The sequence below is a fragment of the Mirounga angustirostris genome, unplaced genomic scaffold (assembly GCF_029215605.1).
Source record: "Mirounga angustirostris isolate CCGP_5_RB_7025 unplaced genomic scaffold, mMirAng1.0.hap1 SCAF_10, whole genome shotgun sequence".
Taxonomy (NCBI): Eukaryota; Metazoa; Chordata; class Mammalia; order Carnivora; family Phocidae; genus Mirounga; species Mirounga angustirostris.
Window position 1 is genome coordinate 35,212,655 of NW_026991718.1, and position 26,708 is coordinate 35,239,362.

The 26,708-nt window shown below is 44.3% G+C and overlaps 2 protein-coding genes across 6 annotated transcripts in view; one reads left to right on the top strand and one right to left on the bottom strand.

Annotated features, from left to right (window-relative positions):
- LOC123851042 (uncharacterized) overlaps positions 1–26,708 on the top strand; it is a 62,832-nt gene that overhangs the window by 4,319 nt on the left and 31,805 nt on the right. Inside the window, exons 1-2 of one of the 5 annotated variants that reach the window (XM_064572190.1) lie at positions 2,577–2,806; positions 3,758–3,966. Coding sequence is in view for 3 of the 5 variants with exons in the window: in XM_064572188.1 (XP_064428258.1) it covers positions 21,499–21,573 (75 nt within the window). In the remaining 2 variants the exon portion in view is untranslated. Of the gene's footprint in view, positions 1–2,576; positions 2,807–3,757; positions 3,967–21,289; positions 21,574–26,531; positions 26,649–26,708 lie in introns of those variants that run through there. The other 4 variants (XM_064572187.1, XM_064572189.1, XM_064572188.1 and 1 more) reach the window with 4 other exon arrangements.
- MTLN (mitoregulin) lies at positions 1,535–2,572 on the bottom strand. The gene is made up of 2 exons (XM_045884527.2): positions 2,220–2,572; positions 1,535–1,629 (listed from the first exon to the last, which is right to left on the bottom strand). Exon 1 carries the CDS (start codon positions 2,525–2,527, stop codon positions 2,357–2,359), a length of 171 nt encoding a protein of 56 aa, XP_045740483.1. The 5' UTR covers positions 2,528–2,572; the 3' UTR covers positions 1,535–1,629; positions 2,220–2,356.

A 26,708-nucleotide genomic window follows, 5' to 3' on the forward strand; every position in this document is an offset into this window, starting at 1 on the left:
GGGGAGGGAGCCCGATGTGGGACTCGATCCCAGGACCCTGGGATCATGACCTGAGCCGAAGGCAGACGCTTAACGACTGAGCCACCCAGGCGCCCTAAAAATTTTTTTGAAGTCAAACCTGTGCATGTTTGTTAATAGAGGGAAAGCAGGGAGAAACTGCAGACGCTAGACAAAAATGGTGTAGTAGAGAACAAGGAAGGTCCTTGGCATGGGGAGGGGAGGGGAGGTGGGATGCAGAATTCTCTTCTGAGAAAGAAAAGCTAATGAGATAAAGCCTCAAAACCAGTGGTTTTCAACGTCTGCTGAGCATCACAGTCACCAGCAGAACTTTAAAAATCCTAATGCCCAAGCACACCCCAAACTACATAAATCCAAATCTGTGGGGAGTAGCATGCAGGGATCAGTATTTTTAAAGCTCTCTAGATGATTACATTGTGCAGCGCTGTTGAAAACCTCTGCCCTCAATAGAGCTACTGAGAGGAAGAATAATGAGGGAATTCCCACTTAATGGCTTTTATCTTCTCATATGGTTGAGAAGCACACTGCAGCCCAGATGGGATGAGCTCTAAGAACTAACATTTTAGTCCTTGCATTCACAGAATGAAAACAAGTATTGGAAGTAATAAAGCATAATAAAGAATTCTTGAGATGTCTTCGGTGTAAAAAGGTGGTTTTATTAAAGCACGGGGACAGGACCTGTGGGCAGAAAGAGCTGCACTGGGATCATGAGGAGTTGCGACTCCCATTCCCAATAAAATGGGAAAAAAAAAGGCTTTGTGTAGAAACAACTTTTCTAACTTTTCTCTTTAAAGATTTATCTATTTATTTGACAGAGAGAGAGCACACGCACACACGCACAAGCAGGGGGAGCAGCAGGGAGAGGGAGAAGCAGGCTCCCTGCGGAGCCCGATGCGGGGCTCAATCCCAGGACCCCGGACCACAACCCAAGCCAAGGCAGACACTTAACCGACTGAGCCACCCAGGCACCCCAACTATTCTAACTTTTATGTTAATATGGAGCTGCTGTTAAATGCGCTGAGACACAAAATTAATCTTTATGAGCAAGGACAGTGTTATAGAAAACACCTCTTGCAAATAAAAAATAACCAAGGACTTAGTCACTTACTCTTGATTTTTAGGTAATAGTTGGAATTTATCACTAAGCTTTAGTCAAGAGGGTTAGGGTTTTCCTTTAATATATATTCTATAATGACATATAAGTGAAATTTTTGCCAGTAATAATTGGAGTATGTTATCACTCTATACTGGGGGCATATACATCACCCTTAACTCAGTTATTTTTATACAGCCCCTTGCTTTCCTAACAGATCCAGTAACAGTTGGCCAAAAGGATTCATATGGTCACTAGGCCAACTCTGCTTCACAACTACCAAGGAACTGGCATAGATTCCTTAAGAAGGAAGGTAACTGCTCAAAAACACTAATAGATCAGTTTTGAGAATCCAGATCTTTTGATGAAGTAAACTGCTTGGCAGGCAAGATACTCCTTTCCTTTTGATAGAAGATTCAAAGATATTTAAATTTTTTTTTATTTTAAAAATAAAATTGACTCATAAAGTGCAAGGAGAAATTAGATCTGTCCAGTGCTCTATATCCATCTTCGACAAACTGTTGGAAACAGAAAAGAGAAAAACAATCAGAAATAATATAATCGTTAACTTCCAAATTATTCTATTGTGGAGTTAATCTATGAACTAGATTTGATGTTAAAGATAATTCAATTTGCACAGCTCTGATGATAAAGCTACCACTAGATGTAAGGCTCCTAACTTCCAGGCCACTGCTCTTTCCACTTTACCAGGCTGCCAACAACCAAAGAATTCAGATTGGAGATGACAAACCATGAACGCAAAGATGTACTATGGTCTACCAGGGATATTATCGAAAAGAATAAGGGGGTAGGAGGTGGCAAGAATATCTCCACGGTCCGTTTTCTTCCTTTCCTTCTTCCCAGTATGTTCCTTTTTGAAGTTTAATGTCACGGTGCAACAATGTTGCACGTGGTAAGACATTCCCACTAAAGGCACGCAGTGAACTGAACTAGGACACCTACTGCAAGTTACTGGAGAAAACAAAACCTCCTCAGAATCCTGGTGTCTTTGGGAGAAAGTCACCCCTATGAAACATCCACAGGCGCTCCTGCCCCAAAATATTCGCCCGCCCCCAACGTCTCCCCTTACTCTCCGCCCCGTACGTACTGCTCACCGACTCCAAAAAGATCAAGGCGCGGCAGGCGGATGAGGCTAGCGCGGCTCATGCCGAGGCCGGGCCGGAGCCCCCGCGTGGACCAGGCGAGGTGGGCGCGCGGGCCGGCGGGGGCCGACAGCGCGGGGTCTCAAGCCAGGTCCAGCTTTTTCTGAGTCGTCGCCAGCTTGTCCTGCAGCCTCCGCTTCCTCCAGTCCAGGTAGCGCCTCCGCAGCCGGTTCGCCTGCCAGCCCACGAGCACTCCGGACGCGAAGGCCACCAGCACAGACAGCTGCAGCGTCCGCTCGGACACGTCCGCCATGGCAGCCGGCGGCGTGCAGCCCGACCTACGGCGCGGCGGCGGGGTCAAATGGCGCCCCGCGTTCCGGGCGGAGCGCGCGGCGGTGCGTGCGCAGCGCGTCCTGCGGCGCGTCCACTCTAAACGCTCAGGGGCGCCTGGCTCGTCTTCTGCTGAAGTCTGGCCGGCCGGTGGGTGGCCCCGGCTTTCTCTCCTCTGAGCCGCCACGGTGATTGTTGTTTGGCGTTAGACATTGTCTTGCCTTCTTAGCAAACTTTGATGGTGTGCCTTTCCAACCTCATTGTAAGCTCAACACCTCTTTTTCTCTCAGCGAGCCGCATATGTAACTCAATTTACTGGTAACCCATTAAAAAAACAACAACATGAAAATTATTTTAATAATATATTTTGTAGCCCAATATATACAGGATGTTATCATTTCAACACGTAATCAATATAAAATGATTATTGGGATACTTCTTTTTTATACTAAGTTTGAAATCTGGTGATTTTATAATTAACAGCATATCTCAATGTGAACACTAAATTTTCAGTGGAAATACTTGATCAGTATCTAGATTTCATAAAAGTTCGTTGAAAAATTAGATTCATATAGCCAGATTGTTCCAAAGACACATAAAAATTTCTCCAATAACTGAATTGAATATCAGTTTTTATTTTTATTTATTTATTTTTAAAGATTTTATTTATTTGACAGAGAGAGACACAGCGAGAGAGGGGACCCAAGCAGGGGGAGTGGGAGAGGGAGAAGCAGGCCTCCAGCCGAGCAGGGAGCCCGACACGGGGCTCGATCCCAGGACCCTGGGACCATGACCCGAGCCGAAGGCAGAACCGACTGAGCCACCCAGGCGCCCCAGTTTTTAAATTTAATTTAAATTCATTAAAATTTTAAAAAGTTCAGAGTTCACTTCTTCCATCACACCAGTCACATATGGGGCTAGTGTCTACAATATTGGACAGTGAAGTCTAGAGGGCCATGCTATGCCAGAATGAACACTGGGTCAGAATTGTTGGGATGGTAAAAAAATTCTACTGATAAAAGTCATTCTGGTGGACAGACCCTAAGGTGGCCCCCGATGATTTCCACTTCCCAGCGTTCACGCCTTTGTGTAATTTCTTCTCCTTGAATGTGGGCTTGATCTGTGACTTGCTTCGAACTAATAGAATAAAGCAAAGGTGCTGGGATGTCACTCCTGGGATTCCTTTATGCTATATAACATTTCTTTTCAACAGGCTGATGACTCTCCTTGTGGGCTTGATGAAGTGAGTGAACATATTGAAGAAGGTCATGTAGCAAAGGACTGCAGGTGGCCTCTAGAAACAGCAAGATGCCTCCAGCCAACAGCAAAAAACTGGAGCCTTCAGTTCTATGGTCCAAGGAAATTAACTGCCGACAACCTGAATAAGCTTGGAAACAGAATCTCCCCCAGTTCACCCTCCAAGTAAGAACACACACACGGCCTGGCTAATGCCTTGATTGTAGCCTTGTGAGAACCTAACAGAAGACTGTGTGCCTGGACTCCTAACCCACGGAAAGCTGATATTCTAAATGTGCATTGTTTTAAAACTAATACAGTCAGGAAAGAGAGACCAGCATGTGGAGCCTGAACTCTTAGATTGGGGCCTAACTGACCTCATATTAGGTAATGGATTTTCATACTTGAGGTAGAACGCATCTTGGCAGAGAGATGATAAAGATAGTATTGGGTCCAGTATGAATTCACGTCTACCATGCTTCATGATCATTTATTTGGCAAATATTTATTGAATGCTGCAGGAGGCATTGGGAATGTAGAAGTGAATACAGCACATCTGCCCTCAGAGAGATTGGTGCAGAGTCAAAGATGGAAAAACAATTATAACACATTCTGATGAATTGAATTTAGTTAAGTATGTAGCTTAGACTTAAGAAAAGAATGAAACCCTCAGAAACACTGTGTCTTATAATCCATCTAATCTATCAACCAAATCTGTTGGTTGTATTTTCAAAATATGGCCAGAATTAAACCACTTCTCACTTGCTGCTACCACTGGTTCCAAGCTACCCTCATCTCCTATCTAAGTCCCTGCAATAGCCGCCTTCAGGTTTCTGTACTTCTGTATCTGTCCACCACATTCTGTTCTCAATGCAGCAGCCAGAGTGAATCTTTGAGGTCAGGCGTTGGATCATCTCACTCTTCTGTTCAAACCAAGGCCCCAGCAGTGGTCCACAGAGCTCTGCATGATCAGTTTCTCTCCAATCCTTACTTCTCTCACCAATGCGGTCATTGTTTCTTGTGCTCACTAGGCCTGCTGCTACCTAAGAACATTTACATGTGCTGGGGCGCCTGGGTGGCTCAGTAGGTTGGGCGTCTGGCTCTTGATTTCATCTCAGGTCATGATCTCAGGGTCCTGGGATTGAGCCCTGTGTTGGACTCCTCGCTCAGCGCAGAGTCTGCTTGAGGATTCTCTGTCTCTCCCCCTCTGCCCCTCCCCCCGATTACACACACACACACTCTGTCTCTCTCTCTCAAATAAATAAATATCTTAAAAATAAAAGAGAACCTTTGTGTGTGCCGTACCCCTGACTGGCACACTCTTTTCCCAGGTGCCTGTATAACTAACTTCCTCACCCCTTTTAGGTTCTTGTCACCTGCCACCTTCTCAACAAGACCTACATGACTATTTAAAAATCACAAATGAACCAACCCCCACTCTCTGACATTCCTGATCTCCTTTTCCCTGCTCTATTCTCCTCCTCCATAGTATTTATAGCCTTCCACCTACTTTAGGATTTACAGTATTTATTTGTATTTATTACGCTTATTGTTTATTGCCTGTCCCCTGCCACAATGTAAGCTACTCAAGGGCAGGGATTTTTGTCTCAATTGTATACTGGTGGATCCCAAGTGCCTGCAGTAGGGGCTGGTACCTAACACACAGTCAGTAAATATTTGGGGTTGATGACAGCAAGGAGTGGTCAGGGAAGTCTTACATGTGTGTGTCTGAACTGAATCTTGAAAGGTAAGTAGGATCATCAGAAGAAATGAAATTTCCCTGGATCTCAGTTTTTTCATTTGTAAAGTGAAGAGCTGGGTATGATTCAGTAGCTCTAAGACATACTTATTTTATTTATATTTTTTAAGTAGGCTCCATGCCAAGCACAGAGCCCAATGTGGGGCTCAAATTCATGACCTTGAGATCAAGACCTGAACTGAGATCAAGAGTTGGATACCTAACTGACTGAGCAACCTAGGTGCCCCTAAGACATTTTTAAATCCAGTTTTGGCAGCCTGAAGTTGTATGCTCAAGCCACTGGTATTATTGCAAATTTGAATCTCACTTGGAATTCTTACGTCATCCCTAAGTGGCCTTTGGGCTAAAAATAAACCCAATGCCAAGCTACCCTCATCAAGGCACATCAGGCCTTGAATATGGGAAAACCATAGGTGATTAGAGCTGGCAGAGACCATAGAAATGCCCTTTTGTTTGTTTTTAAAGATTTTATATTTATTTGTCAGAGAGAAAGAGAAAGAGAGCACAAGCAGGGGGGAGCAGCAGAGGCAGAGGGAGAAGCAGACTCCTTGCTGAGCAAGGAGCCTGATGTGGGACCCGATCCCAGGACCCAGGGATCATGACCTGAGCCAAAGGCAGATGCTTAACCGACTGAGCCACCCAGGTGTCCCAGAGATGCCCTTTTTTTTTTTGGCAGAAGCAAACTCTGGCCAGAGGGGAGAATAGAGCGCTGGGAAGGAGGCAGGGATATAAGATTTTAAATCCTTTTTAGAGTCATTGTGTCCCTGCCTTGTGACTGTATTTTTCCCCAGGGTGCATTATTTCAGTGGGACATTTTAGTAGACTTGATAATGGTCAACTAGCTTTGAGGTGATGATTAAATTTGGATTAAGAGGCTGAATAGTTAAGTGTAATGAGTTAATTGATTACATGAGTGTCTTCTGAATGATACATTAACTGCTATTGTTCAGTTTGCTGTTTGAAGTACTTGCCCAGGGAAAAGGTTTTGTCATTTACAGTATTATCATTTAAAGTGTATAAATGGAATTGATTTCCTCTGCAACTCCAGGACCCTAAGCAACAAAGCAGTCATTTTATACCCTAAAGCCTCCAGAAGGGGTGAAGCTTTGCCATGGTTAACATGGAACATTCATCCCCTTAGGTCCTTGAGCTCTGGATCTGGAAGAACTCTGGCTGGGTCTGTTTCCCTGAGCCACAAGCACACAGCCCTGTTGTCTCCACAGTTTTAACTGTCAGACCCTTTGTTTCCCATTCTCTTCCCCTGAGTTTCTGGAAGTGGGAAGAAAAATTCTTGTGTGATTGGGTGTTGTGCTGAACTCACTCACCTGCCTTCACCAGTATACACTCTAAGAGGCTGGGACTTCGGCGAGGTGGGCAAGCAAAGTAAATGTGCCTGGTTGTGTGATTTCCAAGTGAGAATCATTTCTTCCCTGGTGCATAGGCAAGAATGAAAGCCATACCGTGGGGAAAGGTGAGCCTTGATCCTTCTCTTTGGCAGGAGCTGTAATGCACTTCTGCAAGTCAGCCTCCCTAGTCTATAATTCTGGAGACATGCACAGTAGAATGGCCTCCCATAATCCTTTCAGAAAGAACAGAAAAATCCTTCCGAATAAGACCAGCCTGTCTCCTCATAATTCTAAGTGGTCATCTATAGTTCACTCATTATTCCAATATGTACTTCCTGAGTGCGTACCATGTGCCGGATATTTAGTGCTACATATTCCATGCGGAGCCAATCTCAAGGATCTCCTATCAAGAAGAGAGAATGACAACAATCCAATCCTTGCACAAATAAATACAGCATTACAAACACGGGTGAGTGCTTAGATGAAAAAGTACTGTGTACCATGCTTGAGGGAACACAGCAGAGCCTCACTGTGGTTGGGAGGATGGGAGTTGTCAAGAAAGGCCTCCGATGGACTTTGCTGTTAGGACCTGACCTGAGACACAGAAGCACGAAAGGAAGGGAAAGGCCTTCTCTTGGCCGAGGGGATGCATTTGTGATTGTTGTGAGGCTGCAAGAAGCTGACTCAGTGAGAACCCGAGTGGCAGGCCTGGAAGAGAGGCAGGAAAAGTAGATAGGCCTTGCAGGCCATGTCAGGGGCTTTGGATTTTATTTAGAGTGAAGTAGGCCAGTCGTTTGTTGCATGGCTCTCTTTACATATTAATAAAATTAATCTGATTTCTGTTGGAGAATGGATAGGAAGGTGCCGTGGATGGAAGTAGGGAAACTGGTTAGGAAACTACTCCATTCCACTAGTTCAGACAAGAGACCGTGGCGGTATATAGTCTATGATAGTGGATGTTTGGTAGGTTTGAGGTTGACCGTTTTTTCTTGCAGCAGTATAAAGGTGTTCCATTATCAGTACCACATAGCATTGAATGGGGACCACTGGTAGCCACGATTGTGGGGAGCACAGCATAACAGGTACACTAGTGGAATCACTATGTTGTACACCTGAAACTAATGTATCATTGTGTGTCAACGTCAATAAAAAAAAAAGTTGTCTTCTGGCTTGCTTAATTTTATTTTTTTTATTTTTTAAATTTTTTAATTTAAATTCAATTAATTTGCATATAATGTATTATTAGTTTCAGAGTAGAGGTCAGTGATTCATCAGTCTTATATAACACCCAGTGTGTATTACATCATGAGCCCTCCTTAATGTCCATCACCTAGTTACCCCATCCCCCACCCCGCTCCCCTCCAGCAACCCTCAGTTTGTTTCCTATGATTAAGAGTCTCTGATGGTTTGTTTCCCTCTCTGATTTCACTTGCTTAATTTTAGAAAAGAAGTCTTTGTCTGTTGTAATGAATCTTTTCTTCCTCTGGCTGCTTTTAAGACTTTATCAGAAGGTTTTAACAATTTGGTTCTGATATGTTTTGCATAGTTTTTCCAAGTTCATTCTGTTTGGAATGTGTCGAGTTTCTTGAATCTGTGGGCTTAATAGTTTTCACCAAATTTAGAAGACTTTTGACCATTTTTTCCTTCAAATCTTTTTATGCTTCCTTTTTTTTTTTTTTTTTCTGGGAGTCCAGTTACATGTATATGACTGTTTGATATTATTCCATAGGTCATGGAGGTGTTTTTCCCTCCTTGTGCAGCAACCTCATTTCTTGCACTTTGCCCTTCAAATTCCAGCCACCTCTTCTTTCCAGAACTCCAGTCTCCATCGCCTCAACTCAGCAAGACTCTGTGCCAAGCTCTGGTTTTGCCCTGCCTGTACCTTGCCCTTAGAAACCCTCCAAACTCTCTCCAGGTGGTAATAGGGCAAGAATAGGGCTGATCTCATGTGTTTCCTTTATTTCAGGAGTCTCAGTCCTGTTCTCTCTGTTGTGCCACATCTGAAATTGATTGATGTCTTTTATCCACTTTTTAATAATTGTTTACAGGGGCAGTTCCTATAGCTGTTAATCTTTCATGGGTGGAGTGGACACAGTTATATGTTTCGTGCATTTTGGTATGTTTATTTGGTTAACGTCTGGCTTTCCGCAGTGGACTGTTGGTGGAGACCATTTTTGTTTCTGTTTATCATTGTTTCTTCATAATGTGTGCTCAGTCAATACTTGTTGAATGAAATAATTATTTTTAGATAAAAAACATTTATTTGTAATTAAAAATTGCAGGTCAGAACTTTAAAAAATTGACAAATAGCATCAACAACAGAAAATCCAGGCAAACAATGAAATGTTACAATTATAATTAAGAAAGAGGGCACTCATTACTATCTAAAACAAAGATATTTTGGATGCGTTGCTTTGTAAGCAAGTCAGAACTATACTTGTAAAGTACAGTCTCTATCAGCAATGCAGTGTTGGCCTTATACAGGGTCTTGGGAGACACGGTTCAGGGATTGGTGGATTTTCAAAAATGATAATATTTAAGAATCTTTTTTAAAAAAACTCTTAAATGTGAAAGCAAGTGATTCATTGATGACTGGCTAACTTGCAGAAGTTTGCCCATTGAAAAGAGTCTCTTGCTAATTGGTTGCTTTTCAGAAGTGTAATTACTGATATGATGTTGTTATGGATTGATCAAGATGCATTTAAAACTGGTTATAGTAGTTATTCATTGTTTTGGTCATATTTTTTGTAGGGGGATAGAAAATTTATTTCCTCAGTCCCTCTTTTTAATCTTCCATCCATTAGAATTGCAGGAAATACTCTAGGAATTAGGCAGAGTTCTACCACTGTTATTGATCCTTCTTGAAGATGAGGTTTCATTTCCAGAAGTCTGGTTATCAACTGAGTATCAATCAACATGTTTTCATCTTGTTTTGTCTTTGATTGATGTGCATTTGTGACTCTGGGCAACAGATGTTAAACAACTGTAAGACAAACAGGAATAATTAAGAATATTATAAGATGGGACTAGAAGGCACATAGAAATCATGACCCAGTATTTCCTAGGCTTGAAGACAAATCCCACCAACTTCCTGAGTCTACCTTGAGTAGCCAAGTTTTTCCCTTAAGTTTTCCCTTTTCCCTTAAGTTTGGTTATGGATTGTTCCATCTCACCTGTGGAACAAAATGTAGGTAAATATGGAGTATGAGCAATAGTGCAAACTCCAAGGTTATGCTACTTTCCTTAACTAACCACTGTTGAGCTCTAAGGGCTGGACTCATTTATTATGTCAGTCAAAGTGAAGTTCCAGTTGTTGATGATCACCTCAAGTTGGGCAAATTTTATAGGCAGGATCATAATCTTCAGGAGGCTATTTACAAATTATTATTTATATCTCCAGAAAAAAATAATAAATTGCTACTTTCAGAGTGTTACAACAAAGAATAGTATATGAGAAGGTAAAAGTAACAGTATTTCATAATTAGTTAAGTAGCAGAAAAATGCTAGATGATCTCAGAAGTAAAAACTGTTCTGCGTGTGGTACCATCAGATTTAAAAGTTCCAGCATAAGATCTGAAGATGTGTCTACTAATTTAGCTAAGGCTTCATTTGCTCTAAGACAAATAGGATATGCCTTAAATACTGGATCAAAAGACAGGTTATTCATAGGCCATGGATCTTTGATATGTGCCATGCGCTAATAGCTTTAGATCGTGACCTAACCTTTCCTTTTGTGTACATACAAAAAGGAAGTTTTATGATAATCTGGGAGATGCTGTTTAGGTGATTGTAGACTGATGTTGTGAGACCATAGAAAGCCTTTTCCATTGCTGCTTTTTCCATTCCAGGAAGGAGGTTCTAAAAAGTGTGACTTAGTCAAATGGTATCAAGTTTTTGCTATTTCAGAAAAGTTTGGTACCCATTGTGCAAAATACCCAGTTAATCTCAGAAGTACTTCTTACTGTCTTCTAGTGGTTGGTTTTGGGTAATTTTGATTAATTTGTAATCTCTCCTTAGGTACTGTCTTTCCTTCAGCTGACATGTCTTGGCCAGGTCAGTGAGGAGATACTTACAGGGAGTCTTAGAATCATCCACATCAGGGGAACAAGCCAAAGACTGGGGAAAATATTTAAAAATCACATATCCAACAAGAACTATATGCAGAATAAGTAAAGAACTCTCAAAACTCAGTACTAAAAAACAAACAGCCATATAAAATTGGTAAAGCTTTTAACAGACATTTTGCTAGAGAAGATAGACAGAAGATAGGCACATGAAATAATGTACAATGTCATTAGTCATTAGGGACATGCAAATTAAAACCATGATGACATAACACTACACACCTATTAGAACAGCTGAAACATTTTTCAGATGAAAATACCAAGCATGTTGGCAGGGGTTCTGAGAAACTGAAACTCTTATACATTGCCAGTGGGAATGCAAGATGGTATAGTGACTCCGAGAATAGTTTATCAGTCTTTTGTACATTAAACATGCACTGACTTGCTGACCAGTAATTCCATTCTTAGGAATTTGCCCTAGAGAAATGAAAACTTATATTTACCCCAGATCTGTACATTAATGTTTTTATCACCTTTATTTGTAGTAGCTAAAAATTGGAAAGACCCACATGTACTGTCATAGATGAATGGATGAAGAAACGTTCATACGATGCAACAACACCCAGCAGTAAAAAGGAATTACTCTCGATGCACACAGCAACAGGGATGAGTCTCTAAAGCATTTTGCTATGTGAAAGAAACCCGACTCAAAGCTATATGATTCTATGTATATGACACTCTGGAAAAGGTAAAATAGATTGGAGAACAGATCAGTGGTTGCTGAGGGTTCTGGAAGGAGAAGGACTTGACCACAAGGGGGGAGCACAAAGGAATTTTTTAGGGCCTGGAACTTTCTGTATTCCAGCTGTGGTGTTGGGTACTCAAATCTATATGTGTGTTAAAACTTAAAAAATTACCAACTTTTTAAAGTTAATTTTATATGTTAACTTAAAAATAAAAAATAGGGCGCCTGTGTGGCTCAGTTGGTTAAGCGACTGCCTTCGGCTCAGGTCATGATCCTGGAGTCCCGGGATCGAGTCCCACATCAGGCTTCCTGCTCAGCAGGGAGTCTGCTTCTCCCTCTGACCCTCCTCCCTCTCATGCTCTCTGTCTCTCATTCTCTCTCTCGCAAATAAATAAAATTATTTGGGGGGGGGGATGGAGGGAGAAAGAGAGAGGGAACACCAGGGTGGGTAGGGGCAGAGAGAGAGGGCGAGGGAGACAAGTAGATTCCAAGCTGAGCAGGGAGGCTGATGTGGGGCTTGATCCCGGACCCAAGATCATGACCCGAGCCGAAACCAAGAGTCAGTTGCTTAACCAACTGAGCCACCCAGGCACCCCCATTTTTACCATTTTTAAGTGGCAATGATTACATTCACAATGTTATGTAGCCATTCTAACTCCATTCCAATATCCATTTCCAGATCTTTTTCATCATTCCAAACAGAAACTCTGTCCCCGTTAAATAACTCTCACTTCTCCCTTTTTTTCCAGCTCCTAGTAGACTCTATTATAGTTTTTATCTCTATGAATTTACCTATTCTAGGTGCCTCATATAAGTGGAATCATACAGTATCTGTCCTTTTGTGTCTGGCTTATTTCATTTATATGTTTTTAATTTATCCATATTGTAGCATGAGTCAGAATTTAATTCCTTTTCACAACTAAGTAATATTCTACAGTTTGTGTAAATACCACATTTCCTTTGTTCATTTACCCACAGATGGGTTGGGTTGTTTCTACCTTTTGGCTATTATGAATACGACTGTTGTGAACATTGGTATCCAAGTATATGTCTGAGTCCTGCTCTCAGATATTTTGGGCATATACCTACAAGTGGAATTGCTGGATCATATGGTAATTCTATGTTTAGCTTTTTGAGGAAACCCCACTGTGTTTTCCACAGAGGTTGCCCCATTTTACATTCCCACTAACAATGCGCCAAGTTTCCAATTTCTCCATCCTTGTCAACACTTGTTATTTTCCTTTTTTTTTTGTAATAGCCATCCTAATGGGTGTGAGGTGGTATCTCATTGTGGTTTTAATTTGCATTTCCCTGATTAATGATGTTGAACATATTTTCATGTGCTTATTGGCCATTTGTGTGTCTTCTTTGGAGAAAAGTCTATTCAAGTTTTTTGCCCATTTTTGTATGGCATTGTTTGCATTTTTTTGTTGTTGAATTTAGTAGCTCTTTGTATATTTTGGCTATTGATCCCTTATCAGATATACACTTTGCAAATGTCTTCTCCCATTCTGTGGGTTGTCTTTTTGCCATCCTAGTAGTATCCTTTGATGAACAAAAGTTTTACATTTTGATCAAGTCCAATTTGCCTAATTTTGTTGTTGCCTGTGCTTTTAGTGTAGTATTCAAAAAATCATTGAAAGTCCAATGTCATAGAGATGTTCCCCTATGTTTTTGATCCATTTTGAGTTAATTTTTATATATGGTCTGAGGTAAGGGCCCAACTTCATTCTTTTGCATATGGATATCCTGTTATCCCAGCATCATTTGTTGAAACAACTGTCCTCTCTCATTGAATGGTCTTGGTTCTTGCTGAAAATCAATTGATTATATATGTGAGAGTCTATTTGTAGACTTTGTATTCTATTCCTTTGATCTATCTGTCTGTCCTTAGGCTAGTACTACACTGTTTTTTTTTGTTGTTGTTGTTGTTGTTTTGTTTTTTTTGTTTCTTTGGTTTTTTTTTAAAGATTTTATTTATTTATTTGACAGAGACACAGCGAGAGAGGGAACACAAGCAGGGGGAGTGGAGGAGGGAGAAGCAGGCTCCCTGCGGAGCAGGGAGCCCGATGCGGGGCTCGATCCCAGGACCCTGGCATCATGACCTGAGCCGAAGGCAGATGCTTAACGACTGAGCCACCCAGGTGTCCCTAGTACTACACTGTTTGATTACTGTAGGTTTCTTGTAAGTTTAAAAATGAGGAAATGTGACCATGCTGGGTGTGGAGCCTACTTAAAAAAAAAAATCAGGAAATGTGACTCCTCCAGCTTTGTTCTATTTTTTATTTTGTTTGGATATCCTCCTGAATGTGAAGTGGTATATCATTGTGATTTTGATTTGTATTTTCCTATTGATGAATGATGTTGAATATTTTCATATGCTTATTAGCTGTTTCTTTATCTTCTTTGGAGAAAAGTCCTTTCCCCACTTTAAAAATTTGGGTGCCTGTTTTTTTTGTTGTTGTTGATGAGTTGTAAGAGTTCTGTCTGTATTTTGAATACTAGAGCCTTATCAGATACAGGTTTTTCCCACTATCCAAAAGCAGAATGTTCCTATGGAATCTGAAATGGTGTAAAGTGAAGAAGCAGTTACTCTTTTTTTATTTTTTTTATTTTATTTATTTTTTTAAATTTATTTGAGACAGAGAGCATGAGAGGGAGGAGGGTCAGAGGGAGAAGCAGACTCCCTGCCGAGCAGGGAGCCCGACACGGGACTCGATCCCGGGACTCCAGGATCATGACCTGAGCCGAAGGCAGTCGCTTAACCAACTGAGCCACCCAGGCGCCCAAGAAGCAGTTACTCTTAGTTTACAGTTGACCCTTGAGCAACATGGGGGTGAGGGGTGCCAACCCCCCATGCAGTCAAAAATCCATGTATAACTTTTGATTCTTAAAGAGATAAGTACTAATAGACTGCTGTTAACCAGAAGCCTTACCAATAACATAAACAGTTAACACATATTTTGTATGTTGTATGTATTATGTACTGTATTCTTAACAATAAAGTGAGCTAGAAAGAAGAAAACATTATTAAGAAGATCATAAGAGAAAATACATTTCGAGTACTATACTGTATTTGTCTCAAAAAAATCTGCATATAGGGATCCCTGGATGGCTCAGTCGGTTAAGCGTCTGCCTTTGGCTCAGGTCATGATCCCGGGGTCCTGGGATTGAGTCCCGCAACGGGCTTGTTGCTCAGCGGGGAGCCTGCTTCTCCCTCTGCCTGCCACTCCCCGTGCTTGTGCTCTCTCTCTCTGACAAATAAATTAATAAAATCTTTTTTAAAAATCTGCATGTAAGTTGGTCCCATGCAGTTCAAACCCATGTTCTTCAAGGGTCAACCTATATGGAAACATTTTTGAGTGTTCCTAGACCTCAAAAATAACCTCTTAGGCTTTTTGGATGCCTTAGGACACATTTTGCTAATGGATGCACAAAATAAGTTGAGATAAAGCACATGTGCTCAAAGACATAGTTCCTAAGTATGGCGGCTGGATGCTGAGACGCTGAGTGTAGTTCCTGGGGAAGGCGCTTGGCGGCGCCACTCTCGCTGCTCAGGGTACACGCTGCCTGTACAACAGCTCAGGGCAAAACCAATGCTGAATGCTATTTTTGCTTTTCATCTTTTTCATAAAAATGAAAATCCTCTTCAGATTTCTTGCAGTTAGTGAAAACAGGTACTAATGTAGGTCTTTCAAAACTAATGTAGGTCTTTCAAAAAAGCTAAGTGGCCTGATGAGAACTTTCAAAAAGTGGAGGATACCGTCTATATATGATTTCAAATATGGTATTTTCCTCCATTCTGTGGGCTGCCATTTCACGCACCGAATAATGTTCTTCCATGCACAGAAGTTTTTAATTTTGATGAAGTCTAATTTATCTATTTTTTTATTATGTTATGTTAATCACCATACATTACATCATTAGTTTTTGATGTAGTGTTCCATGATTCATTGTTTGTGCATAAAACCCAGTGCTCCGTGCAGAACGTGCCCTCTTTAATACCCATCACCAGGCTAACCCATCCTCCCACCCTCCTCCCCTCTATTTTTTTATTCATCTATTTTTTCTTTGGTTGTTTGTGCTTCTGGTGTCATATTGGAGAAGCCATTGCCAAATCCAAGGTCATAAAGATTTGGCCCTATGTTTTTCTTCTAAGAGTTTTATAGTTTTAGCTTTGAAATATAAGCCTTCTATTCATTTTGATTAATGTTTTGTATATGGAGTGAGTTAAGTGTCCACTTTCATTCTTTTACATATAGATATTCAGGTGTCCCAGCATCATTTGTTAAAGTGAATGGTCTTTCCCCCACTTAATGATCTTGATACCTTTATCAAAAATCAGTCTTCCTTAATTTTTTTTTCAATAAAGTTTTACTGCTTTCTGTGAAGGGGTCTTACATATATTTGTTAGATGTATTTTATTTTAAAATTTTTAATATGGAAAATTTCAAATACATACAAAAACAGGTGTACTCATCACTCATCCTCCACAACTCACAGCCAATCGTATTACATCTTATTCTTACACATTTCTCTACCTCCATCTTATTTTTATAAGACAAGTTTAGTGAAGTGTACTTGACATGCAGTAAAATGTACCCTTTTTATAATTCGATGAGATATGACCAATGTATTCAGTCACGTAAGCCAGCATAACCAAGATATAGAATATTTCAAACACCCCAAAAAGTTTATGACCCCATTTACAGCCAAATCCCTTCCTCCCAATCCCAGCTCCTGGAAAATACCAATTGGTTTTCTGTCCCTATAGTTTTGTCTTTTCTAGTACTGGACCTCAATTTTGTTTATAAAATTCTCGATTTTTAACAGACCAGTGTTTTAGACAGCAGACTTTATTTCTGGACTCTCTCATGTTTCAAAGGATACATAGCTAGGTCAAACTGCTCTGGCAACAGCCCTTCTGCTTGAGGGAGAGTAAACAAGTGACCATCTCCCCGTCAGGGTACAGGCAAGATGCAAAATGGGGCTCTGTGCCCCCTAAGGGAGGGGAGGAGGGAGCCTTGAGAAAATAGTGTCCTTTGGGAACAGCCTTTCACATCCTCTTTTCTGTGGTTAATTGTAAGGTATTGATTGAAACCATTTCATACCACTTCTAAAAATTCTCACTCAACAAATACTTGTTGAAAACCTATTTTTCAGGCACTGGTGTAGATGTTTGGGAATATTTGTGGACAAAATAAAGATTTCCACCCTGATGGACATTAAATTCTGTCAGGCATAAACAGACACTAAACAATAAACTTAAGAGATTAAAAATTATATGGTACGGTAGGGGTGATAAGGGCAATGCAGGAAAGTAAAAGATCAGGAAAGGAGGGCAGCAGGAGGGCAGGGATGGATTGAAGAGTTATGTAAGACAGTCAGGGCCTGTCTCCCTGAGAAAGTGGGAACGCAACAAACCCTAGAAGGGATGGGGAGTTGAGCAGGTGGGTGCCGGGGAATGAGTAACCCAGGCTGAGGGAATGGTTGGAGCTAAGGTCCTGTGGAATGTTTGAGAATCAGAAAGGAGGCCAGTGAGGCTGGAGCAGAGTGAATAAGAGGAAGGAGAAGGAGATGGGGTCAAAGACTGAGCAGGCCTTGCGCGTGCACTGTCTCGTAGATGAGTTGAGAAGATTTGCCCTCTACTGTCAACGATGTTGTCTTTAGCCACATAGCCTGATTCCTGCATTGCAGGGTTTAAAACACTGCACCAAATCTCATGGGATTCTAGGAGATAATTGGCAAATAGAATTAGGGAGAATCTTTGGGTTAAATACGGACTGACTTTTTCTCAACTGAAGCTACCTAACAGCTACTTCTATACAGAGCAGAGCAGAGTGATAATTCCCAGCCTTTGTTCCAGTAGGTCTGGGTTTGTGATCCTAGTACCACTACTTCCAAGCTGTATGACCTGGGGCAGGTTGATTCTCCTTTCTGAGCCTGTTTCCTTGGTCCCAAAGTGGGGTAATTAGTACCTGTCATGGGCTTAATTGGGCCCCCCAACCAAATTCTTTTGTTGAAGTCCTAGCCCCCAGTACCTCAGAATGTGACCCTATTTGGAGTTAGGGTCTTTACAAAGATAATGACGTTAAGGTGAGGTCATGAGTGTAGGCCCTAATCCAATAAGACTGCTGTCTTGACATGAAGTAGAAATTGGGATGCAGACATGCACAGAGGAAAGACCATGTGGGGACACAGGGAGAAGTTGGCTGGCTGCAAACCAAGGAGAGAGACCTCAGATGAAACCAACCCTCCAACACCTTGATCTTGGACTTCTAGCTCCAGAACTGTGAGAAAGCAAATTTCTATTGTTTAAGCCCTCCAGTCTGTGGTATTTTGGTATGGCAGCCCCAGCAAACTTATACAGTACTCCAGAGGTACTGTTATAGGGTGCACTTTTTGGTAACCAGAGTCTAAAGGCTGTGCTTTCTAAGTCTGTTTCATTCTTTCCCTGCAGAGGTGCATTCTCCCCACCAGCAGCGATTCTGCCAGAAATAGACATTCTCAGGAACAAATACTAGAGTTTTAATTTTTTTCCATTACAGAAAATATTTTTTTTCATTAAATAGGCAAAGTTGCTATTTTAACTCCATCTCTATATCCCTGTTGATTTTACCATATGCAAACACATGAAAGTAAAATAGAAATATAGTTAAAAATGAAACCTTGTAGGAAAGTATACGAGGAAAAACTCTCTCTCCCTTCAAGCTTCTACTCCCTGCTGTGTGCTCAAAGGTCAGGGCTGATGACAGTTTACTTATGTATCCTTCCAGGAACATATTTTATTCATTTATCAGAAAGTATAGGTAAATTTCTACAAAAGATACCAAACTCTATGGAGGGTACTACCATCCTCCCCCGTTTCATATCTTACAGATTTTTTCCTATCAGCCATACAGATCAACTTCATTCTGTCTCCTGGGCTATATAATATAGCTCACATAATTCTAATTTCAAAGGTCAGATGGTTCTGGGGAGGAAGGTTCCAAAAAGTAGTCTTTCCATGAGGCCATCAGAGACCTGGCTGCTTGCACCTCTCTGCTGTGCCATCTGCAGCATCATCTCCACCCGAGGCCAGCTGCAAGATGCTTGCCAGTGGCTTTTGGAAATACATGTTTTTTATATTTACATTCATAGGACAAGGGGAGGGGAGAGAGAGAAAGAAGCCTCTCCTTGTGGGCCATAGCTTCTTTTAGGTAGGCCGAGCTCCTACTGAGACTGGTAACTGTTGCCAGGAAAACACCCTGTATAGATTGGACTAAGCCAAGCAAGATCATCCTCTAGTGGGAGTTGGGATGGAGGCCTGACCGAGTCTGGGTTCCTGGGTGGGCCGGCATGGATAGTAGGTTGGGGGTCAGCAGTGTCTGCAGGGTAGGAGTGATCTCATTTGCAAAGAACTGCATTCAAGCATGTTCACGTGTGTGCAAGTAAAGAAAGATGTAGAGAAGGATGTTCATCCAAACTGGCTAATAGTGGTTATCTTTGATTAGTTGTTTCAACTCTTTACAATGGCTACATTTACATTTTACAAAACAAAACAAAAAAGCCATTTTAAAAGACCTGCCATTAAACAACCATTCCATAAGTCACCACTTGGGATAGAAATAGAATAATTGTCTTTTTTCAAGGGTGTGCAGAGTTTTATGGCGATCCTCACAATAAACATTTTTTTTTAAAGATTTTTATTTATTTGTGGGAGAGAGAGAGCACAAGCAGGGGGAGCGGCAGGCAGAGGAAGAAGCAGACTCTTGCTAAGCAGGGAGCCTGACACGGGTCTCCATCCCAGGACCCTGGGATCATGACCTGAGCCAAAGGCAGATGCTTCACCAACTGAACCACCCAGGCGTCCATCATAATAAACATTATGAGAATTATTTCAGACATCCTGTAGACATGGGTCATTGGGTACAAGCTGATATGAATTCTGCTCTGCCATTTCACCTGCTTCCCATATGCCTGCCTGTTCAGGAAGTGGGTATTCAAAGAGGAAAGTTTCCTGCCCTCTCCTCCGCCAGGTGCTTGTCCTCATGGAGTGGGACAGCATGTACAAATAGAAGAACTGAGGCACTATGTGGTTGTTTTCATGAAGAATATGGGACCACAGAGAGGAAGTGATCCATTGGCTGGGAGAAGTGGAGGAAAAGCTTGCAGGGGATGTGATATTAGAATTGTGTGGGAATAATCAGAGGAGGTGGGCGGTGGCAAACGCAGTGCCTGGCTTGCCCATGAAGGGACTGGGGTCACGTGGTGCTCTCACAGCAGGCCAGCCTCCTGGCTAGAACTCAACTGGCATTGAAAGGCAGGCTGGTGTCCTGTATTCATTTTCTATTGCTGTGTAACAAATTGCCACAAATTTAGGAGTTTAAAGCAACATCCTTTTATTATCTCTTAGTCTATAGGCTGAAGTCCAGCAAGGCATGGCTGGACTCTATGCCCTGAGTCTCACGTGGCTGAAGTAAAGGTGTGGGCAGGGCTGTGTTCCTTTCTGGAGGCTGGGCGGAGGGGGGGTGCAGAATTTGCTTCTAGGTTCATTCAGATTGTTGGCCGAATTCAGTTTCTTGCAGTTCCCCTCTGTCTTCAAGGCAGCAGCATTCTGGCCAGGCACATGGAGCCCTTCCTGGGCTTCCAATCTCTCACCTCCCCTTCTGCTTTTCTCCAATGCTTTTAAGGGCTCATGTGATTCCACTGGGCCAACCTAGATAATCCAGGATAATCTCTGTATTTTAAGATCAACTGATGAGTGACCTGAATTACATGTTCAAAATCTCTTTTGAATGAGTAAAGTAACAGATTATAGTCCCAGGGAGTAGGACCTGCAATCTTTTGGTGGGGTGGGGTGTTGGAGTGAGTAGGAGTGGGGCCGGATTCTGCTTGCTACAGTTTCTGAGTTAGACCTTGGTAGCCATCAATACCTAATACAGAATCCTGATGAACCACCTAAGAGGATACCGTGCTTCCTGCTGGGTGACCAGGGCCAGTCCCAGCCCTGCCAGGCCTCCTCCTTCTCTGGGAAGGGTCAGTGAAATTGGTTGGTACTGGGCCCAGGGCCACCTGCCCTGCTGGCCAAGGCTCATCCAAGAATTGGCCTCAAGTATTTTATATGTATTGTTATAATAAATTCATGACCAACATTTTTAAAAATCAGGAACAGTCTCATGAAAATCTGCATTTTTGCTTTCTCTGGAAAATTCATCAGTTCTGGCAATGCTGAGTTCCTGGCCAAGCTGGAACTGGGGGCACCCTGGGGGAAGGGAGGAGGGTCTGCGCCCCCTCCCCAAAAGTATCTGCCCTAGGAGGCCCCACTGAGTCCATACCCAGTCTTCCCCCAGGGTCTCCACTAGGACGAGGAGAGAGAATCAACATTTACTGGGCCCTCGCCAGTGGCAGCCACTGAATATGTATTAACTCATTTAATTCTCAGAACAACTATTTTACTGGTGCTTCCACGGCACACGGTGCGGGCCTTATGCCAGGGTGGCCTCTAACCCACGCCGCCACCAGCCGGAGCTCGTCCCCCGCGGCCCCTCGGCGGCCCGCCCCCACCCCCGCCGGCTCCGCGTCCCCGCCCCCGGCTCCAGAGCGCGGCCGGGAGGCCGGGCGGGGAAGGGGCCAGAGCCTGGACGCCCGCCGCGCCCGCCGCCGCCGGTCCTCCGCCCTCGGGGCCGCCGCGGGCCGTCCCGCCGTGGTCACGTGAAGGGCCGAGCGGAGCGCGCCCAGCCCGGGCCTCCCGGGGCCCGAGGACAGAGTCCGCCGCGGCGGCCCCGACGCTCCCGCATCCCGGCCCGCTGAGCCGCCGCCGAGATGCCCGGGGCCGGCCGAGCCGCGGGCGTGCGCCGCCTCCGCCCGCAGCCCTCCGAGGAGCCGCCCGCGCAGGAGGTAAGGACGCCCCGAGGGCTGGCGGCGCGCGTCGACGGCAGAGTCTCCGGCCCCGAGGTTTCCCTCCCGGCGCGGCCACTCCCGGAGCTCCGACCCCGCGCAAAGCCAGGGCCTGCTGCTGGGAATAAGGGCCCCGTGTAGGGAGGCGGGCGAGGAGCCCCCTTCCCGCCCCGGGGCTGACTCCGTCCTCTGGGCCGCGGGAGCCCTGGCGCCGGGGCTGCTCCGCAGGGAAGCGCACAGGCGGCTGGAGCTCCCGCGATCCGCGCCCCGGGCCGCACGCAGCCCTGCACGCTGGAGTCGGTAGGGGGGCTGTCAAGTCCGCGCCCGCGCTGCCTGAGCCCGCCCGCCTCCCCCGGGCGGGGGCCGCGCTGGAAGCCGCGCCCGGGCTCCGTGTTGGGGGTCCGGTGCCAATTTAGCGCGCCCCTGCGCGTCCCGGGGTCTAGGGTGGCCCGTGCTCGCCGCACTGTGCCCCATGGCGGCAGGAAAATATGCGAGGGTCCCACTGCAGGGAAACGCCCGGGAAGAAGGCTGCAGGATGTGGATCTGGGAGTGCTGATGCAGCCCGGGCTCTTCTCATCCCCGGGGACGAAGCAGATGGGCTCGGCTCTGCACTTCTTTGGAAGACGGGGAGCTTCCAAGCAGTCATTCCTGGACTGTTTCCTGTCTCTGGATAAGAACTCAGAGTGCGGAGGGAAGCAGAACTCCAGGCGTTGGAGCCCCTGCTCTGACTCAGAAAATCCTAACTGTGAATTACAAGATGAGGGGGGCCCATTACCTGGTGAGCCTCCGGTTTCCCCCTCTGTAAGGTGGGGATGAAAAGTCACGCCCACCTCAGAGAGTCTGAAGACCTTGTGAGTCAGGCCCAGGGCACAGTGCCTGGCACGCGGTAATGACAGCCAGGCTTCAGGCGTCTCTGGGAACGTTCATGGGGTGGGGCAAGTGTGTGGGAGGTGAAGGGTCTTTCAGTCCCCTCTTCCTCTCCTCCTTGAGCTGGCCTCTTCTGCTCTGCACTGTTCTGCCATTGCCCCTGTCCCTTCTCGGTGGGCTCCTGTAGCCTGCTTAAGGGAGTCCACCAGGCAGGCTCTTTTGTGTAGGGTTTAAAATCCCTGCCTGGTGCATTGGCCTCCCTCTTTGGCCTGCGGGTCCCTCAAAGAGGCCTGGCCACTTCCAACAGGTGAATTCTACCATGTCTCCCTAAGGTAGAGGAAAGCAAGTCAAGGAGAAAGAGGAGGGGAAGGACTCTTGGTCCCTAGCTCTGACCCAACCCAGGTGGTGCTCCCCTCATTCTGCACAATGAGGGACCTGTGATCACCAGAGTTTTCTATGGCAAGAGCATCTTTTCAGATTGAGATTGTCCATGTCCTCCCTCTGTGTGCTTAATATTTCTTCGTCTAAATAAGAGAAGAATGTAAAAAAAACTAATCATTCGAGACCTCAAGAAATGCAGGGAGGGCTGAAAACAGCCCAGAGTCCTGGTTGAGTCCCGGGTGAGGCTTTTGGCTTAATGCACATCTGCAGGAATCACATACTTATGTCTCAGTAGCTTTCAAAGACCTCTCCCAGGGGAGCAGGCATAAAAGGTGGGGAGCCTGGTACCAACTGGTAATTCTAGCAGAACCCCTTGTTTTCTGAGATAACAGCGATGATTGAGTCATTAAGCCAAGCAAGGCTCTGACCTAAGATGCTTGGTGGCTACGATGATGTGGTTAGTTTGGGGTCACTTAATAAAAAACTGCCTAGTCATCGGAAATGCATTTCTGCCCTCTCCTTTCAAGTTGTTTTTTAGATCCTTTTTCTGCCGGGTGTTTCTTTTGGCAGATGCTGAGGCAGCAATCCACTCCTTTGGTACTCTTACCAACACTTTCAGCTTTGAAATTGAAATAATCCAATGCTAGTGATTCTCAGCCTTACTGTTGGTTAGAATTACCTGGGGAGTTTTTTAGAAATGTATCTGGGTTCAAGCCCTACCGCAGAGATTCTGATTTAATTGGTCTGAGTGTGGCCTGGTAACAGTCACTTTAAAGCTACCAAGTATTGAAAGCACAGCCAAGGCTGAGAGCCCATGTCCTGTACGCTGTTACTTTGTGATCTGTGTGATCACCTCTTGATATTTTATGTGCTTCTCTTTGAATGTTCTTATTCTTAAAACTTTTCATTCAAGTCTTAGATTACCCTGGCTTCAGGCTCTTGGGGTCTCCTGGTGTTCCCTTATAGTGATTTGCAGACAAGTTTTTTGCAGGAGGAACATGGGAGGAACCAGGAAGGCCGGGGAGAGGATGAGTTACATCAGGTGGTCACAAGCTGAAATGCCCACAGGGGCCAGGGAAGAACATAAAGCCAGTGGCCTAGGTGGGAATGACTCAGCTGGAGAGTGGGGCTGGTGGTGACATGGAGGGTATGTCTTTTGCCCAAAAAAGATCATGGTTATACACTTCCAGTTGGTTGAGGCTCCAGGGGCTATCATAGATTGCAAAAATGGCCACAGACTCTTCCCATCCTGGATACAACCCCATTTGCAATGAGCCTCTGCAACTCCTTACATCAGGAGATGGAGTCAATTTCTCCAGCCCTTGAGACCATTGACCCTGAGACTTGCTTTAGCCAATGGGACAGCAGCAGATGCAACAGAAGCAGAGATATGAAAAATACTCGAGCATTGGTGCTTGCTCTCCTGATGCTCCTGGGAACCCTTTGACCACTGGCATGTGGAAGAGCCCTGGCTAGCCTGCTGCATGATGCACATGTCCAAGACATGTGAGTGCGGCTGTCCTGGGCCATCTCCTCCAGATGACCATACAGATCCCCTAAATTGTCCTAGACCAGAAGGACTTGCCTGGCCGACTCACAGAATTTGAAAAAATAATGAGTGTTTCTTCAGGTGACCTGAGTATCAGGGTGGGTAGCAAAAGCATATTGAAATAGAGCCCAGAATTGCCAGATGTTATGACCTTTCAAAGAGAAACCAGAAGTTCAAATTTTTGTGTAAGCTCCAGTTTTTAAAAAAATTTGAATTAGTAACCAGCATCCATGAAGCACTCTCTGGGCCAAACAAAACACATCTTTAGGCTGCCCTTGGCCTGCAGGTTGTTGGTCTTTCTGCACAGAGGGACTAACAGCTAACTGCTACCCCTTCTCTCACGGTCTCGTCATGGCTGCCATGCCCTGGCTTACCCTTAGCAGCTAGCTGTTTCTTTATGTGAAATGCCCACACTATACTTTATAACCCCAGCTTCTCTTGGCAGTCTTTCCATTTGGAAACGGAAGCTGCTGGTATTGCCAGTCTTCATGGAGGAAGTGAGATTTGAGATGGGCCCCCCATGAAGGAAAGTTCTAGAAAGGGTACTCCTGGTTTTAGGTGTGGAAGTGGGGCTGGTGATGGGACAGTGGACAATGCACCCACTAGTTTCAGCCAGAGAAGAGGGCTACTGTAAGGAAATGAGAGAGACGAAGTTGGAGAGAGGGGAGATTGTGGAGCCCCTAAACGCCAAGTTTTATATTTGATTCTGCGGGCACTCTAGGCAAAGAGAAGTCACTAGAAGCTTTTGCATAGGGGTTGCATGGGGAAAGCAGTGATCACCTCTCTTCTGGGTGTCAGTGTGCCCATAACCAATGGGAGCAAGGAAGGGAGGCAGAGAGAGACAGGAAGTATAGTGCTTGTAATGATAGAGGGAAAAACAGATGGGAGAAAATTTTCCTTAAGATTTACAGTAACTTCTTTTTACCTTAGGTTGTGGTTAGTTAGGTTAATTTTCTTATATATCTAAACGAGACTTATCAGCTTTTTTTAAAGCACTTCTATCAACAACTTCATCAAGGTCCTTGTCTGACTTAAAGGTGTCTGGAGCTTCCAGTTGTTTATTCCTACACTGGGGACATAGGGAAAGAACTTCCTTGCTTTCTCGTGAGAGCTTCTGGAAATGATCATTCCCTACCCCCCTGCGCTTTCTCTGCCCTCTCTCCCTAAGGGATTCTGTTATCCACCTTTCCTCAGAATGAAGGCTTACAGTGTTGAGAGGGCTGGAGGAGAAAACACAAAAATCTTAAATACATTTTCAATCTTGGGGAGAGGGAGAAAATGTCATAGCTAGAAGAAAAGGACAAAAAGAAAATCCAGAGAAGTCAGTTATTGCCCTAGTGCCATGAGAATACAAAGCATACAAGAAGCAGTAGTAAAATGGCCATATTTAGACCAGTGATTTTCCATCTTGCCTGCATGTTGGAATCCCCTGGGAACTTTACAAATTCGTCCTGGGTCTCACTTCCTTGAGACTCTGATGCTCTTGGTCTGGGCAACGGGATCTTTACGAGCAAAGCTCGGAAGGTGGTGGTAGGTGCTGTGGGAGTTCAGAACTGCTGTCCTGGCAGGCTCCGGTGCCTCCTCGAGGCTGGGTCTGCTGTTGTGAGGTGCAAAGCCATCTATAAGCTGCGTCTGGTGGGAACATTGCTATTTGGTCTTCGCTTGTTTTCATGGTAGATATGGGCAGTGGATCGAATGTAAACTTGAAAGTATGCAGTTTTGAAATAGCATGTCTAACACAAGCCACATTCTTGGGTTGGATGAAAATGATTTGTTTTATGGAAAGATCCAGACCGCCTTAGTACTAGTGAGAATGGTCATTACACTAAGTTTGCCTGGGGAGAGTACTTCTTCCCAAGCAAAGATGGACAGGAGCCTTAGAAGTTGCTCACAAACAGGATGGAGAGAAGGAAGACAAGTAGGAGCAGAAGACGGAGTGGGTGAGATTTTAAAAAGAGGCAGATGTCCGAAATGGACTAGGTAAGAATGGGAAAGCTTGGAAACAACATAAAGGTAAATTTGCTGTTGTGAAAGTGTCAGGGTATTTAAACGTAACAGATGAATTCAGATGGCAAGGCCGGGGGGTTGGAAGAGGTGCCCTGGTGCTTATATCATTCGGTGTGGGGAGCCTGCGTAATGTCCGATGGATGTAACCCCCCAGGGCCTGGCTGGCTGAGGAATTGCGGCTGAGCATTCTTTTCCTCTTCTCTACCTGGAGGGCATGTGGGTGTCAAACTGCTCGTTTGTGGACAAACCATTTCACTGGGACTGGAAGGAGGTTAGTAGCATCATCTCTTTAAATTGGGAATGCTAGTGGCTTTAAGAGATTTTGCCTTAA

Coding starts and splice junctions, on each gene's coding strand:
- MTLN (XM_045884527.2), bottom strand. CDS start 2,527: ATGGCGGACGTGTCCGAGCGGACGCTGCAGCTGTCTGTGCTGGTGGCC.